Source organism: Plectropomus leopardus, chromosome 22 (assembly GCF_026936395.1).
Source record: "Plectropomus leopardus strain MGB_pleo_1.0 chromosome 22, ASM2693639v1, whole genome shotgun sequence".
NCBI lineage: Eukaryota > Metazoa > Chordata > Actinopteri > Perciformes > Serranidae > Plectropomus > Plectropomus leopardus.
The window spans coordinates 10,558,331-10,574,010 of record NC_142197.1 but is presented as its reverse complement, the minus strand read 5'-3'; the positions used below and the strand labels follow the sequence as shown (position 1 = coordinate 10,574,010).

Here is a 15,680-nt window from a genome sequence, read left to right as displayed (position 1 = left end):
TTTGGTGCAGGGATTTCTAAAACATGAGATTTTTTTGGACAAATTATAAAACTAGTATTACTGCCTTGCGATTGTATGCCTCCTCGAACTAGTCAAGTTGCACTTTCAGTTTACATTCATGTCTATGAAAACATGGATGCTTCACATACATCTTCACCCAGGCAGCACAGAGGATCTGTACAACAGCACAGTTTCAGGGAGGGCACCCAAGGTTAGTGTCCCCAATTTATTATCTCACAAAATGTCTCCCCTTCGGCTCCTGACTTATGACACTGAGTAATGGCCAGGTAAGTGTTTTTGCAGAACACGATGATGTCACAGTTGACCTTTGACCTCTTGGATATATAATGTTATCATTTTATCCCAGTAGACATTTGTGTAAAATCTTTTCATAATCAGCGAACTGCCCTTAGACATTTAGATGCCAAGTTCTGATCAGTTTGTCCTTCAGTTCAAGTGGATGTTTGTGCCAAATTTGAGGAAATTCCCTTAAGGCCTTCTTATAATATTGTGTTCATAAAATTTAGATGGATGCAAGGTCACAGTGACCTTGACCTTTTGATCACCAAATTCGAATCAGGTCATTGTTGAGTCCTAGTGGACATTTGCGTCGAATTTAAAGAAATTTCCTCAAGGTGTTTTTGAGATACTGCGCTCGCGAGAATGAGATGGATGGGGTCACAGTGACCTTGACCACTGACCATCAAAATCGAATCAGTTCATCGTTGAGCCTAAGTAAATGTTTGTGCCAAATTTGAAGAAAATCCGTCTGTGAGATATATCATGTTCAAGATCATGAGACAGATGTGAGGTCACAAAAATCTTATCAGTTTATTGTTGAGTCCAAGGAAACGCTTGTGCCAAATTTGAACAAATTCATGTGAGTTGTTTTTGAGATATCACGTTCACAAGAATGACACAAACGAGGTCACAGTGACATCTGAACACTAAAATCTAATAAATTCATTATTGAGTTCGAGTGAATGTTTGTGCCAAATTTGAAGAAATTACCTCAAGCTGTTCTTAATATGTGTTGTGTTCATGGAAATCGGAAAACAAACAGGCAATCCGAAAACAATACCTCTGGTCACAGCCATCACTTACGTAAAGGCATGAAAACAGCTGGATATGTGAACTTCCACATGATTACCAAAACTCCTATCAGGTTACATAAGCTATGAGCTTGGATCCGGTGTGGTTTACGACATGAGTTGTATGAGGAGGAGTGTGTCTAATGACTCTGGGTGCGAGGGTGACACTACAAAGTATAGGTCTTGGATGAAAGAGTCTAAAAAGCCTTGCCTAATAATCATTCTGAGTACAGCTTACTGCAGCAAAGCCTGATCATTACAGCAAAGCCTACAAGGGCTGCATGGCAGAGGTTTGGATTATAGGCAATCAGGCATGCTACAGTTTTTAAAAAAAGGCTTTAAATTATATTCTATATAGCTCTGTCAACCACAGAGCGACATTTTTAAGGATAGAGGAATCCATATTTTTATGATTCTAATGTTTCAACCAGGCTTTGCTGAAAATGTTTGCCATTTCTAGAAGGGAAACCTTTGATGTTCTTACCATAGTGCATGTAGCAGTTCCCTTTTGTCGGGTCAAGCTGAATAGCTCTCAGATAGTACTTCTCTGCTTCTGTCTTCTGCCCCTAAAAGAAAAAGGAAGGAGATCATTGATTTAAAGTTGATTTTTGGTGAGAAGTTTGTTTTTTGTTATACATGTAATATTTTTAACATCAGAGATTCGAAATCAGCAGTTGGAGACCCCTCAGCTGTTTTGAAGCCTTGAGGTTGGCATTTTGACTGTCAACAACATGGCTTTTGGAGCCATAAGTGGCATATTTGGACAGTAGGGTGGAGCTGTGAAGAGGCGAGAGGTGGATATGACTGAGACCACAAGGACACCTCTGTGGTATTGACTTGTCATTCACAAGGTAGCCCCGGCCTAGAGCATGCCCTGCTTTATTATCTCTTTTACTCTAAATGGGACCATAATTTCTAAGAAGAATTTCACTTCTATACAATTGGACCTTATTTTGCAACCAGTGGAGTTCTGTAGGAAGAATGCAGGTTCAAGGCACTAAAGCATTAGCTTATACATGTGTGTGTGTGTGTATATATATATATATACTGTATATATGAAGGTTTTTGGTTTTTGTTCAAGGGCATACGAAAACATGTTGAGCAAGCAATATCAGAGGTCAAATAATCAGCCCGTTTTGAAGAAGCACATTGTTAGTGGGCACTGCTGTAGTGCAACATAAAACGTGCATGAATGTCTTATATCCCAAATGCAAACACAGACACATAGCTACAAAACCTCCCTCCATTTAACTGTATCTGCTTTGAGTTATTTTAGTGCGCCGACATGCATCGGTTGAGGCGAGGTAACAGCAGGAAACTGATGCTCATAAAGAATACGGTACCCCACCTTCCATGCATAACCTTTGCTTAACCAAGGCATGCGTGTGTGTGTGTGTACCTGCAACCCAACTGAGAAACATACAGCCTCTATGTGCATGAGGCTTAGTTACTCCTCCCCTTTTGTTTCATGCTTCAGCACTGATTGCTTCCATATTGCCAAAGGACTTGCCATGCAAGAAGAACTGAGAGGCCTATTAGGTCTGCTTCATTAGCTTTCTCCCATGCCCGCAATCTCTCTCAATGAATGAGCGAATGTCGGTGCTTCAATGGCTTATTTCACATTTTCTTTGCCGCTTTTCTCTTCACATTCAATTAACCCTTTTCCCCGGACATCCATCAGAACTGAGAGTAGAGCATTTGAGTCCAGTTCGGTTGGCAGAAGTTGTCATTGAAGAGATTTATAAAAGTTTTCAGGTCAGTGTTAATTACGTTTTTGAAGCAACTATCAGAGGACAATTTTGTGGCGTTTATATTCATCAGTTTTCACATTACTGAGTGGTCTTTCACAGTGAGAGGCTAAAATGTATATTAAAACACAGAGTTCAAATTCATAAATCATCTTAGTGTTGACTGACCACAACTTTTTACCACACCCCTCTGACTCCAGCAAGAGATCTCTGACAGACAGCAGGGCTCTAATATTACACTTGACCAATTCGTAAGTACTTTGACCTTTGCGAGAATGAGCCAAATTAGTGGCTTTAGGAGATGCACTTGTTATTTGCTGATGGATGAGGATGTGTGCAAGACTATCAGGTTCCAGCTTTATTATTATTACTATGTGGATTTAACCCTTTTAAAAGCAGGAGCTTTTAAAAGGGTTAAATCTCTCTTTCTTTGCTACTTTTTTTATGTGTTTTTTGTGTAACTTTTTACTAATCTCTTACTAATTTTTGGGCCATTTCTTGTTAAGGTTTCAAAGAATGAAGAAGGGGGAGATGGACACTTTGAAAGTTGACACGAAGTAAGAAAAACAGCACTACAGCAAAGATTGGGGTGAACCACAGTACAAGACTTCAGTTTGACCTTTCCTCCCCATGTCTGCATTGTCGACTGACTCCGTCAGGACAGCCAAAAATGTAGCTGATGGACTGATTCAATAAGGAAGGAGAGTAATTGCATTATAAGCCTGTCCACTGGCCCATTGTCCAGGGTCCATCCAATCTCCTGTTCCTTAAGCCCTGTAGTAGTGGAGGGGGCCTCTCTGAGAGTGAAGGGCCCTGCATGGATCTGCAGCCCTGAGCCTCAGGGAGCACAGCAGATGTCCAGCCACACTGGGCGACTCGAATCTGAACCTGTGCTTTACCGTACGTGTGTTTGTGTGTGTGCTATGTATATCTTCAAATCTTTCACAAAGACAGGAAATGATCAGAACGAAGGTTTAAAGCCTGTGAGGGTTGCAGCTGCAAGTATGTCAGACACTGCAGGTTGGTTTCCTCAGCACCCGGGCTGTGGAAGGGGGGAGGTCAAACGTGTATAGAAGGGTTGCAGAGGGCACACAGTTCAACTCCCACATGTAAACTTGACTCAGCTGTGAACACATCTGTTGTCACATAAATGTGTTTGTGTTTTGGTGGGATGGGAGAGGTGGTAGGAGGATAGGAAGTGAGTTTGTCTTGCAGAAAGAAACAAGTCAATCGCCAGAAAAAAACTGAATCTCACGAACATTTAAATGTTATTATGTAGCTGATATGTTAAAATGTTACGCTTCAACAATGTTGTGGTCAATGTGTGATTAAGTTAAGGCACAAAAAACCCTTGGTTATGGTATCCCATAAGCATACTATCCCAGTAGGAAATGCAGCAATAGGTCTGTTAAAAAACAATGTCATTCTGTTGCAAAATCCCCTCACAACGCACCTTGGTAAAAACAAACGCTTTTCAATGCACTTTACAATGCACATCCTCCATCTCCTCCACCTAATGATGCCAAGTCATCTCATACATTACATCACTCTAGAAACGTTGATAGCATTCATATAAAACATGCAAATGTAAAATATGCATGGTTTGCAGAAAATGTTCAACGCCAACATTTTCCTCTGGCGACCGGGCTGGCAAAAAAACAAAACATTAAAAGGGCAAGGTAACATTTAGGAAAGTTGGGCAAACTTTTGTGCCCTTGATGTCTTCTAACACTCATCCACACAGTGAGAGACAGAAAAAAAAGCAGACAATCTGGAAGTCATCCAATCACAGAGGGATATCTTTCATCCACACCAGACAAACTCCCAACGTCTGTGACCTTCAGACGTGAATTTATGCAGCTACTATTTGGCGGCCTTTGAAGCTATTTGGCATCAGTTCTGGATCAGGGGCGATCCAAGGCCACCCAAAAAGCATTTATGGTTTCTATAATTTCGTCTTTCACACTGTGATCCCCTATTCATCCAACCAGTAGCTCTGGAGGTCAAACACTATATTCATGAATGCATCACAGTCCCTCTTGCTGACTTCTGATCAGGGAGGGAATGTTTGTTTGGCATGCATCTTTCACAGTCAGGAGCTCACACCTCATAACAATTATCACTGTTCTCCAGGCTCTGCAGGGGAATCAATAGTTTGGGTTCGCCTTGCTCCCATAAATCACTCAATATGCATTATTCATCGCTCCACTCTGCCACTTCAGGTCCCGTTCAATTACACTCTGCCAGGTAGTTAACCACCGCAATTGTTACTAAGATAATGCTCAGGCTCGCCTCATGATTCTCGGTGTGTGTGTCAGCAATGAGACTTACGATGATGGACAGGAGTTTGCCATAAGTGAGGTGGGCAGGGATATGGTCAGGCTTGGCCCTGAGGGACTCTCTGTACCAGTGGCCTGCTTCCTCCAGCCGGTTCAGTCTCATGTAGGCCTCTCCTGGTACAAGAACAAAGAATAGGAGTCAAAATATAACCATAATAATAGTAGACGTAATCATCTTTCTCAGAACATATGTCTTTAGGGCTTGCATATTTTCATAAAAATTTATAAATAAAGAATATTATCAATATTTACAAAACTGAAGCACCCCAGTTTCCTTGTTAGCGGGTTTAGTTTAATTTGTAAACATATTTGGATTGTATTCTCAGAGCTTCTGCAAATATAAAAACTTCTAATTACACTGATTCTCAAAAGAAAAAATCTCTCCTGTCTGTTGTTTTTTTTCCTAACAGGTGTAAGACAGATGATCTGCCTCTTATCCATAAGGTCGGCATTCCTCACATGCTGAATACATACCACAAAGTAGTGTCAAAAACAGTTTTCTCTGAAAGAACAATTGTTGTGTTTCAAGCTCTGTGAGAGTCTGTTTGATCTGAGGTCCTGCTGTCGGCCCCTGGGGTAAAATGACATCAGTTTAAACAAAGAATCCCCTGGACATCGCACTAATGCAAACACTGCCCTTCTTCCACCTGACAAAACACACTTCCCATTCTCATTTAGCTTGCCCAAAGAATATTTGCAGACATCTCCCCGCAATCTCAGCTATGCCGTCAGGATGAGCTTCCAATAATGTAATTAGTGTTACAATAACAAAGAGAGGGATGTGATTTATTGCACGGATTAGCTTCAGTCCTCTGCAAGAGGACAAAATGTCTGTGCAGTGTTGGAATCAAACAGGTGGTTCAAGTCCTCTGAAGGTTGTTTTTGGCGGTGAGTTAATGTCAGTTTGTTGAATTCAATTCAAGGATCAGATAAAATGGAAGACAAACATCTAAAATGGAAACAAACACGATAAAAATACATAAGCTCTTGCCAAACTTGTCCCAGGACTAGACTGTTTTACTCCTCATAAAACAAGCATGACGTTCTTCTTCATATTTACATTTGTCAAATGGTTATGTTACCTCATCAAAAAACAAATTAGTATTTTAGAGCAAGTATCGCAGAGTAGTAAAATATTGAATTAGTAATGCCTCCATGGTTCCCCTGAAATAACTGCTGCCCCCCAAGGCAAAAATACTCGGAGGCCGACATTACTTTCTTCAAGAGGTTGTGGCACACGTATTTTTTGAGCTGGCAGGAAGGTGGTATCTTGTGTTGTCACTGGTAACAACCATTTTGGCATTGCTTGTTAAGAAATGGTACTAAATAACAGTCTTTATTTAGGCTAAATTTTGGTGAAGAAGCAACTGGCAAAGCCATTTTCAAAGGGGTCCCTTGACCTCTCATCTCAAGATATCTGGAAGAAAATGTTTTCTCTGAATTTCAGTCTCTGCATTATTATATTCAGATTCAAATATTCAGGGTGAAACAGGCTCCAACAGTAACTTACCCATCATGTTGAAAAGGCTGTGTGGTGCAAACTGTCTGGGCATTTTCAGTACTGCTTCCCTATAAATAGACAGGGCCTCCTGAAGTGGAGAGGGGAAAAAAGTTAACTTAGCAAGTCCAGTTTTTGTTTTACATCAGCATTATACAGTCCCTGTAATTGATCAGGGAGTTTGTGCAAAACAGACTTCATTATGTGCACAGTTTCTAACCTCCTGCTGGCCCTGCTCATGGAGCAGTTTTCCCAGGTTGTACAGGCAGCTGGTGACGGAGCTCTTGTGGGCGTGGGGGTCCTTCAAGTTCTCATCTGGAATGTCGGCACAGGTCAGAAAGGTGCGTTTGGCCTCCTCCAGGTTGCCTTGGTTCATCAGGATGATTCCTGTGTTCAAGTAGGCCGCTGTGAGGAGAAGAGGAAATTAATTAATTGACAGCCTGCTATCAGTCATACATTCATAAATAGGTTTTAGACAAACACTAGAATCCGAAAAACTACATGAAAGTAATTTCCTGTTGCTATTAAACTAAAGATGTGGCTTCTTTTACAAATCCAAATGTGCTATACAAGTAATCAACTCAGTAAAACACATAACTGTAAAGAGTATTAGAGTATTCAAAAGTGGAGAAAATGTTTAAGATTTACAGATAGTTGGTGAAAAATGAACAAACAATATATCAAAAGCAGACAAGACAGAGGTCAAAGACAGATTAAATTACCATAAGAAAAATAAGTAAGAAGAAGAAATACATTTGTCTAAAAGGAGGTTAACCTAAGAAATAATCAAAGATAGCTTATGAAGTGGAAAAAAGCAGTCTAGAAACCTGTCCTTTCTTTTAAAATTGTCCTTGGTACAGTAAAAGACACACCCTCATCTCACACACGAGCACTCAAGTGTGAAATTGAATCTCATCATTTCACTGTCAAGCTGAAATGACCTGAATATGGTTTTCCAAATAAGCATGTGGCAAAAGAACATCTTATTCAGCATTCAGTTTGGAGCATAATAGTGATCCAATAACAGATCTTTAAAGCTGGTGTAGGCAGTTTTATTTTGGTGTTATTGGGCAAAAATCCTATAATAACCTTTCAGCACATTGGAATTTAAATGGTCTGGGAGAAAACTTTTTGCACCTCCTCTTCGCTCTGTTTTCAGGCTGTAGCAGGAGACTTTGGTCAATCACAAGTAATTTCAGAGAGAGGGTGTTACTATTGGCTGTTCTACAAATGCAGATGCATGAGCGCATCCTTTTGGTGAGATTCAATGGCAGAGAATCCTACAAAGAAACCTACTATTCCAGCTTTGGCAACAACTCCCTAAACTGAAAAGCAACGAAAAAGGAAGACGGACATATCAAAGAGAGTCTGACAACAAAGTAAAACATGTGTTGATATGTGTTAATTGTTTTAGAAATGGAGAGAAAATTATGTTAATGGTTTAGCCTTCTGCCATATTGGCAATTTTAGTGATTTTTTTTTCGTTCTAAAAAGCTACTTGTGACATATTCAGCAAAGCTGAATCAGACCATAAAAGAAAAAGAGAGAAATATACTGTAATTCATTCACATGCACGCTTCTGGTTGAGCTGTGGGAGTTTGGCTGTACTGAGTTTTTATGGTAATGTTGACGCTCTCACTCTTTGGATTGGAAGCATGAGAGAGTTGTGCAATATAATACAACTGTCACAGCTCTCAAACCATTAATTCGAATGTTTTGTTGAGGATTTTTCTACTAAATCTAATTCAGCAAAGTTTCATGCTTCCATTAATGCCCAATGATTTCACCAATATGCGCATGAGCATATGACATCATCTGTTTTTGCAACTGTTGGAGCTAGTGCTAGCCACTTTCATAGGAAAAGAGTTGGCAACAATTGCTAATCGAAGCAAAAGACTCAACGCTGTTGCTTCAGTTTCTGAGACAGATCCAAGGACAGAGAGGGGAGTGTTGCAGCAGAATGGTGTGTTTTTAGATCCTGTCCTTTTCTTGCCTTTTCCAGATAACTGCCTACGCCAGCTTTTACTTTAATCAAAGACAAAAATTGGAAATTGTGTGAAAACATTTAATCTTCAATAACTCTTCTCCTCATGACCGCCGGTACAAAATGAGACTTTGAGCTTTTTTTACTTACATGCCAGTGTTGGCCGACTCCCAATGGCCAGCTTGTAATAATGCAGCGCTTCAGAAAAACGCTCATTCTCCTGCAGCAGCAAGCCACTAGCAGACAAAAAAAGGCAAAAAATGTAAGACATACACTGCATAACAGAGGATTTGCTTGCTATTTTAAATTTGTGAAAATTATAGCGCGTCAAAGTGATGAGGGGACTTAGGGTGAAAGCTGAGGATACAACAACAAAAACTGTAGCAGCTTGTGTCTTTTACCCAATATACCCATGCATAATCCCCAATATACCCAACCATCCATCATATTCAAATAGCACCTCAGTTAGAAAGAATGCAAAAACATCATCACTCGGTTTTTTCTGTCTCCCTATGTTGCTTTGCCAGCTTCCTCACACCCGTAACTTGAGAGGGAGCAGAAAAGAGTGAGAGAAGAGAAAACAGTGTCAGCATGAGAGCAAGAGACATGGGTCTGCTGTGAGGTTTTGGCACCTTTGACACTCTATATGTTGCAGAATTGGAAGCGGCTTTGTGTCCTCCCACAGGCCTCAAAAACCAAGACTAATCAAATCAGTAGCAGAGGGTACAAAGAGCCACCAGGGACGCACAAAGTTATTTCTTCTTTGTCGCACTCTTGCATCATGCTTAGCGAGTTGCTCTTGCTTCTCTCCTTGTGTATCAGATCTATTTTTGTTGTCTTTTAAGTTCTTCCTGTCTGTCACTCTCTCTGTCAGTGTGGCTTTTCCCCCTTCTCTCCTTTCCGGCTTTCTTGTTATTGCCACGGAAATCTCAAGTGATGGATGGGAGGAATCGGAAGCCGTTCGTGTCAAGACTTTGCAAACAGGAGGAGGGGTAGAGGGGCGTCTTTAACACTCACAGGTTATACAGCATGTCAGCCATGTTTCCTCGGTGGTGCAGAGCGTTTCTGTATGCCTTCTCCGCCTCCGCCATCTTGCCCTGATTCTTCAGTACATTCCCCAAGTTTCCCCAGGCTACAAGAGACATGTGTCAGTCAAAACAGTGGAATGGAAAAACAGGTTGGCATTCATATAAAAACTGAGTTATTTCCATCAATTTGTAATCAGATGACTAAATAACAAATATCACACAAGTCTCTGTTAAGCATGTGTACATAGTTATACTGCTTCTGTTCATGGATGTTAGTTGCTTTCATGTTATTTCTGCATTTAAATTCAGCAATTTCAAAACAAGTCTTGCATGAAGGAGCAGAAAGTCATATTTTGGGGTTTCCTCTGTGGATTTGACTGTGCTGCAGTTCCCCAAGCAGATATGTTACTTTCTGTCATTTTCTGATATACTTTCCTGCTTTTTCACACCTTTCAAGAGACACACAGCTTAAGGAGACAAACCTCTTTTTCCCATTTAATGAAATAAGCCAAACTTCTGAAATTTAATGTTGAGATTTAATTTTATTACTTGTGCAAGAACTTTTTCCTTCAGTAAAGAAAGTATTAAAGGTGCTCTGTGGGTATTTTTTTTGTGAATAAACAATAGTTATGTTTGCATTCAGTGTTTCTTACCAAAATGCATTTAGTGTATCCTTGTGCAGGGTACAAAGTACCATGCACTGGCCAAATGCTGGTAAAACTGGTAAAATTTGAACATTCATTAGCCATTTGGCCAGTGGACCAAAAAGTAATTTTGGGTTCTATGAGGTTTAATAAGTGTATTTAATGTATTTCCTTCCTCATATAATATCTATCTATATAAAGCAACATATTTTCCGAGTGAATACAATTGAACAAGTGTTTGTTTTATTGCTTATGAATCCAAATTTTCATTTATACGTAGAATGATTTATTTCTTTGTTCAAATGTTAGTCTTGTTTAAATCAGCTTTTGGTTCTTGATCATTTTTAATGCTCAGTGCAGATTTAAGTTTGTACTGTAGACCATTTACAGAGATAGACAACGCATTCCCACCTCCTCCCACTGTACAAAAATGAAGCCAAAATATCCTGGATATGGCTGCTGCCATCTTTCCTTGGGGTTTTGGAGCCAGAGTCTGCGCAGCAGCTATATGAAACTGGAGCTGCAGTATCGTGTTCAACATGATCTCAGACCATGACCTCTGAATAATGCATTACCTGGTGGTGGGACGGTAGGGATTACGCACCAAAACTGGTGGTGGTTTAGAAAAACTGGCCCTGTTTTGTACGGGATGTAAGGACATTGTAAGGTGACTTGTGTAAATGTAGAATGAGTCCACAATGACTTATAGTTTCAGCCAGGAGACAAATAGCGGTCTCCTAGGTGAAAGATGTGATCAAGATGTTTTGTCTTAACTTTTTGGGGAGCTGTCATACCGTCCATACAGTCACTGGATGTAGTCAAAAGGCTTTGAGATTTGATACCCATCTCTGGGTGTAACTTACCTTTTGCGGGATTCACACTAATCCCAGACTTGTAGAGGTTCTCCTCATTGCTCCAGTCTCTGTTTCTTTGAACAGTTCTGAGTCCATTCAGCAGCACGAGTCCCGCACAGAGACACAACAGTAAGGCCTTGCAGCCTCTAGTCCTCAGTCTGACATACAGGGTTCTTGCACCAGCAGCAACCAGCAAACAAAAGCCTACACTGGGAATGTAAAGTACCCTCTCTGCAATTACAAAACCTACATAAAAGAACAGGTTTGTGGCTGGGATGAAAGGCAACAAGAGGATGCCTAATGAAAATAGTACTAAGTTTTCTGTAGGGGGCAAGGATGTCCGTGGAGGGCAGTGATGGAGTCCAGCTGACCCATTCAGGGCGGTCTTTGGCGGCCCCTGATCTATGTTATGGTTTGTGTCAGGGGCATGGTAACCATTCCCATTGGTGATTGACTTCCCATTGGTGACAAATGCTTTCCCATTGCTCTCCTTGGCTTTGGAGGTGGGGCCACGGAGGCCAAACAAACCCAGGAGGATAAATCCACCATAAAAGGCAACAGTGTGAAAGTTCCTCCAGTCAGCTAGGGACCTGACCAAGGGCACGGCGTCCATGGACCAATCAAAGCTGAGCTTGTCCGGGCAGAGCAGCAGCCAGGCATTGGCGGCCGGCAGGTGCAGGAACGTTAGCGTCCGCGTGAGAAAATGCGGCGAGTCAGCCGCGGGGTTGTCCGAGTTGGAGAAGTTGGGAGGCTTGTTGCCCATCCAGTAGAGGCGAGCTGACAACAGAATCACTCCCCAGGAGGCCAGCACGCCAAGACTCAGCATAACACTGATGTTCTTTTTCTAAAAAGAGAGGAGAAATAAAAGTCATGCTAAAGAAAAACACCTAAACCAACATTTCAGTACTGAGGAGCTCAGTCACAGCCACGATATATTTGTCTGCGTTCCTGAGCACCTGAATTTGTTTTCATTTTAGGAGGCTATTTTAGCCAAGTTAAGGGTCTGGATCAGAGCTAAATCAGAGCAACAATGGTTCTAAAAATGCATTAGTGGTCTCTGTAGACAACATGTTATTAAGAAGGATGCTCCAGTCTTTCAGTATGAGCTGTTAGAGTTTGATTTATAAAGACCTCTCTAAAAAAAAGCTTAACCCCACTATAGAAAGAGAAACTATGCAAAGCAATCCCTGGAATGTTTTTGATAGCTGCCTGGGGCATAAACCGCAATCACATACAATTATACAGTCCTTTGTAACACTAGCATACTTCTTAAAATTAAAATGCACCACAGCCAGAAACAACACAGCTCTGTTTACATGAAAATAGTGAAATATGACATGTTCAAGCTGGTGAAAGACACATTGGGATTTGGACAGCTGTGCACTGTAATGGATGTCACTTTCTGTCGTCAACAATGTGGCTATTTACATCAAGAAATAATGATTTTTTAATGGGATATGTCAGATTCAAATTGGAATTTTGCATTTGGTTTGCCAATAAATTCTTAAATGTCAAGAATGCTTTATGGTGGATAACAGAGGAAAAACCAAAACGCACTTCCACAAAGACGTGAAGAAAAGATTATTTCAACAGTTTTCCATATATTAGTAAACCACACTCGCCTCAGCTCTGACTCAGTTGGGGTCAACTTTGAAGTAAATTTAAAGCTCTCGCTCTAAGTCTTTCCTTGTTGCCTGTCAGGATTGCAGTGAGTGTGACTGGTAATCAGCTTAGGACTCATTGTGTTGGTATGTAGATGCTGTTTGCATCTCATAAGAGCATTAATTCTGCAGCATGATCACCATTAGCTCCTCTGTCACGCAACACCTTTAAACTAACTGTCACACGCCAACCAGGGACTCGCTGCAACCTCAACTGAATGCTCCCTTCATAAACTGAAAATCGTGTTAAACTCCTAATGCCTGTATTGATACATACTTGGAAGGAAACATAGAGGGCATCTTTGGTGCATAAATTAGATTCGGGAACTATGTGATACTCTCTAGGGTCAAAAGTATAATTCATTTCAGTTGCTTCACAATGTGCTGCATATATGTCTCCAGTTTGAGTTACAGTTGCTAAGACGTGACAAGGTTGTTCGATTGCCTCCTTGACCTCTTGACCTTTGATCATTAGCTTGTAAAATTGCATTTGTCTGTGACAGTAGGGAGAGAAATGCAAATGTGAAACCACAGAACTGATGGAAGCAAGACATTTTCTGTCTGTTAGATGCTCTGATGTCAGACTTCTTCTTGAGGATAGGCATTTTAAGTACTTTCACTATGCAGGACTATTAGATTGGAGTTAGCTGTTGTTTGTAATCATGCTCACCAGCGTAAGTGTCTTGCGTAAGTCTTGTTTTTTTTCTCACCTCTTTTCTGATTGTTGACCAGGAAGTCAGACATATTTTAATGACCGGTAAAAATACGCCCACACAGCGAGCAAGGAAACGTCTCTATGTCCAAACTTAATTTGTTAAATATGCACTTCTATTACATCATGTAAACAAACCACATAAGATATAAACTGTACACCCGAGATCATACTTAAGATGTCAGCACTTCTAAGATGGGTAAGTACTTGCTAAAACACGTTTTACATTGTGATATTTATTAGAAATTACATACAATATAGCCAACAACAAGCAGATCCTTTACCAGAAACCTTCAGCTCCAGTTTGTGGATTTGTCAGGTTTGGGTGACTGATTACCACATGTTTACGAGCTGGGCTGGGCGAATTTGCTCTCGTAATGGGCAGTGACCCGTGCGTTACTACTGGTAACTCTTCTACCTGTGACATTAAATCAAGTGAGTACAATTTAAAAACGTTGAATGTTATCTGAATGTTACATAATTGCGCCCCATCCAAGAATATGTACATTTTAATATACCATATGTTTTTTTTTTTTAAAAAAAAAACAAAAAAAACTCTGCATTTAACAAACACTGACATCCCAATCGAGAACTTGAGTACTTTACCTAATTTCTTAAATATCACATTTTGAAAAGCTTTCTGAGATAAATTCCTCCCTAAATCTGTTTAAGTGGTACATGTTTTTGCCAAGATTGAGGAAATCTGATTTAATTTATTTCATTAAATACCAAAATGGAAATGCCATAGAGGAGTATTGACAGAGATAGCCTGGCGCAGTCCTGACCAAAAAGTGCTTGTAACTCATGTTTCTCCCACAGTTTACCTAATGGACTGACTCTGGCATAACATCACAAGTGATGAGCAGAGAGATGCTGCTCACCTCCTAATTTCTGAGCCCATTTATTCTTTCTGAGCATCCGTGATATGTAATATGAACTCTGTTTGAACCTGTCCAGGGGGAATTAGAGCTGTGCACATACACAAATGCATGCTTTCATAATGTAAATGCTGTTTATACTGTGGTATTATAGCACAGGACAGGAGAAGATTACATATTAGTCGTGGAGTAGTTGAGTTATCAGGTTTAGCTTTGATGTAACTGATAATCGCCATCATAGGAGTCTCTATTACTCAAAGTGTTGATCCAATGTAGCCCGGCATTTCTTTTTATCTCTTAAGTGAGTTTACTCTACCGCAGTAATAATTTAAACTCTGTATAATCCCCTCTGAATGAATTGCACAATAGGCAGATAAAAAGCTACAGAGAACAAGCTTTCATTTGTCTCATTAATAAACTTTTGAGGCAAATATCCCCTCTCTTACAATTCGCATGCCCAAGTAAGCTTGTGCACGCCTTCAAGAAACATGATGGAAAACACAAGTTATCCATAACAAGCCCATGTTAGGATTAGAATAAGAGGTTTAGCATTGACTCGTGTGACCTGCAGGCTCCAGTTTATTTCTTCACATCTGAATTGGAAAGGCATATTCCCCCATGAGATTATCCGAGGAAGAGTGCAGCTAGTTACAGAAAGCCACTTGTCAACAGTAAGATGGAAAAGGGCCAGTTCAAGGAGTTCAACATTTCGGAGCACTCTGAAAGGAAGTCAGAGTGGAAAAAAATTGGATATTGATTGGGATGCTGAAAGGTGGTTCACAAAGGATAAGAGAGAGTGCCTTATACACAAAAAGGGGGTAGGGGGGATGTGTTTATTGATGGATTAGCCCACATTGCCTGTCAAGGGAGGAAACTGTCTGAAAAATCCAATTCTGCTTGGTATCAGAAGATAAGCCAATTCCAGCAAGAGAGTTATTTGTGGCATTTACGTGAATGAGCTTCATTTTACCCCTTGCCGCCTTGTCTATTCCTAAATCGTTCCTTAATTGACTTCCTGATCAATCATGCAACTTGGACTGCAAGCGTGCTACAGCAATGGGTGTTTCTGCTTTTCAATGATGTATGACCATGAATTTACAAACTCAGCAGCAAGTAAATGGACAACTTAACAAATGCTTTTTTGTTAGCATGTTTAGAAGCAACAGATTGTAGGTTGGTTATTGAAGAAGACATGAAGTGAAAGGATTGCTGGTTTTGTTGAGGACTTTCCATTGCTACGAAG

The 15,680-nt window shown here is 40.4% G+C and overlaps 1 protein-coding gene across 1 annotated transcript in view; it reads right to left on the bottom strand.

The window, feature by feature from the left end:
* The window catches only part of tmtc2a (transmembrane O-mannosyltransferase targeting cadherins 2a), a 73,042-nt gene that overhangs the window by 13,684 nt on the left and 43,678 nt on the right, over positions 1–15,680 (bottom strand). Inside the window, exons 3-9 of the mRNA XM_042511279.2 lie at positions 11,196–12,030; positions 9,678–9,792; positions 8,811–8,896; positions 6,897–7,081; positions 6,689–6,767; positions 5,171–5,292; positions 1,576–1,657 (exon numbers count right to left, since the gene is read on the bottom strand). Coding sequence (XP_042367213.2) covers positions 1,576–1,657; positions 5,171–5,292; positions 6,689–6,767; positions 6,897–7,081; positions 8,811–8,896; positions 9,678–9,792; positions 11,196–12,030 — 1,504 coding nt within the window. The remainder of the gene's footprint in view (positions 1–1,575; positions 1,658–5,170; positions 5,293–6,688; positions 6,768–6,896; positions 7,082–8,810; positions 8,897–9,677; positions 9,793–11,195; positions 12,031–15,680) is intronic.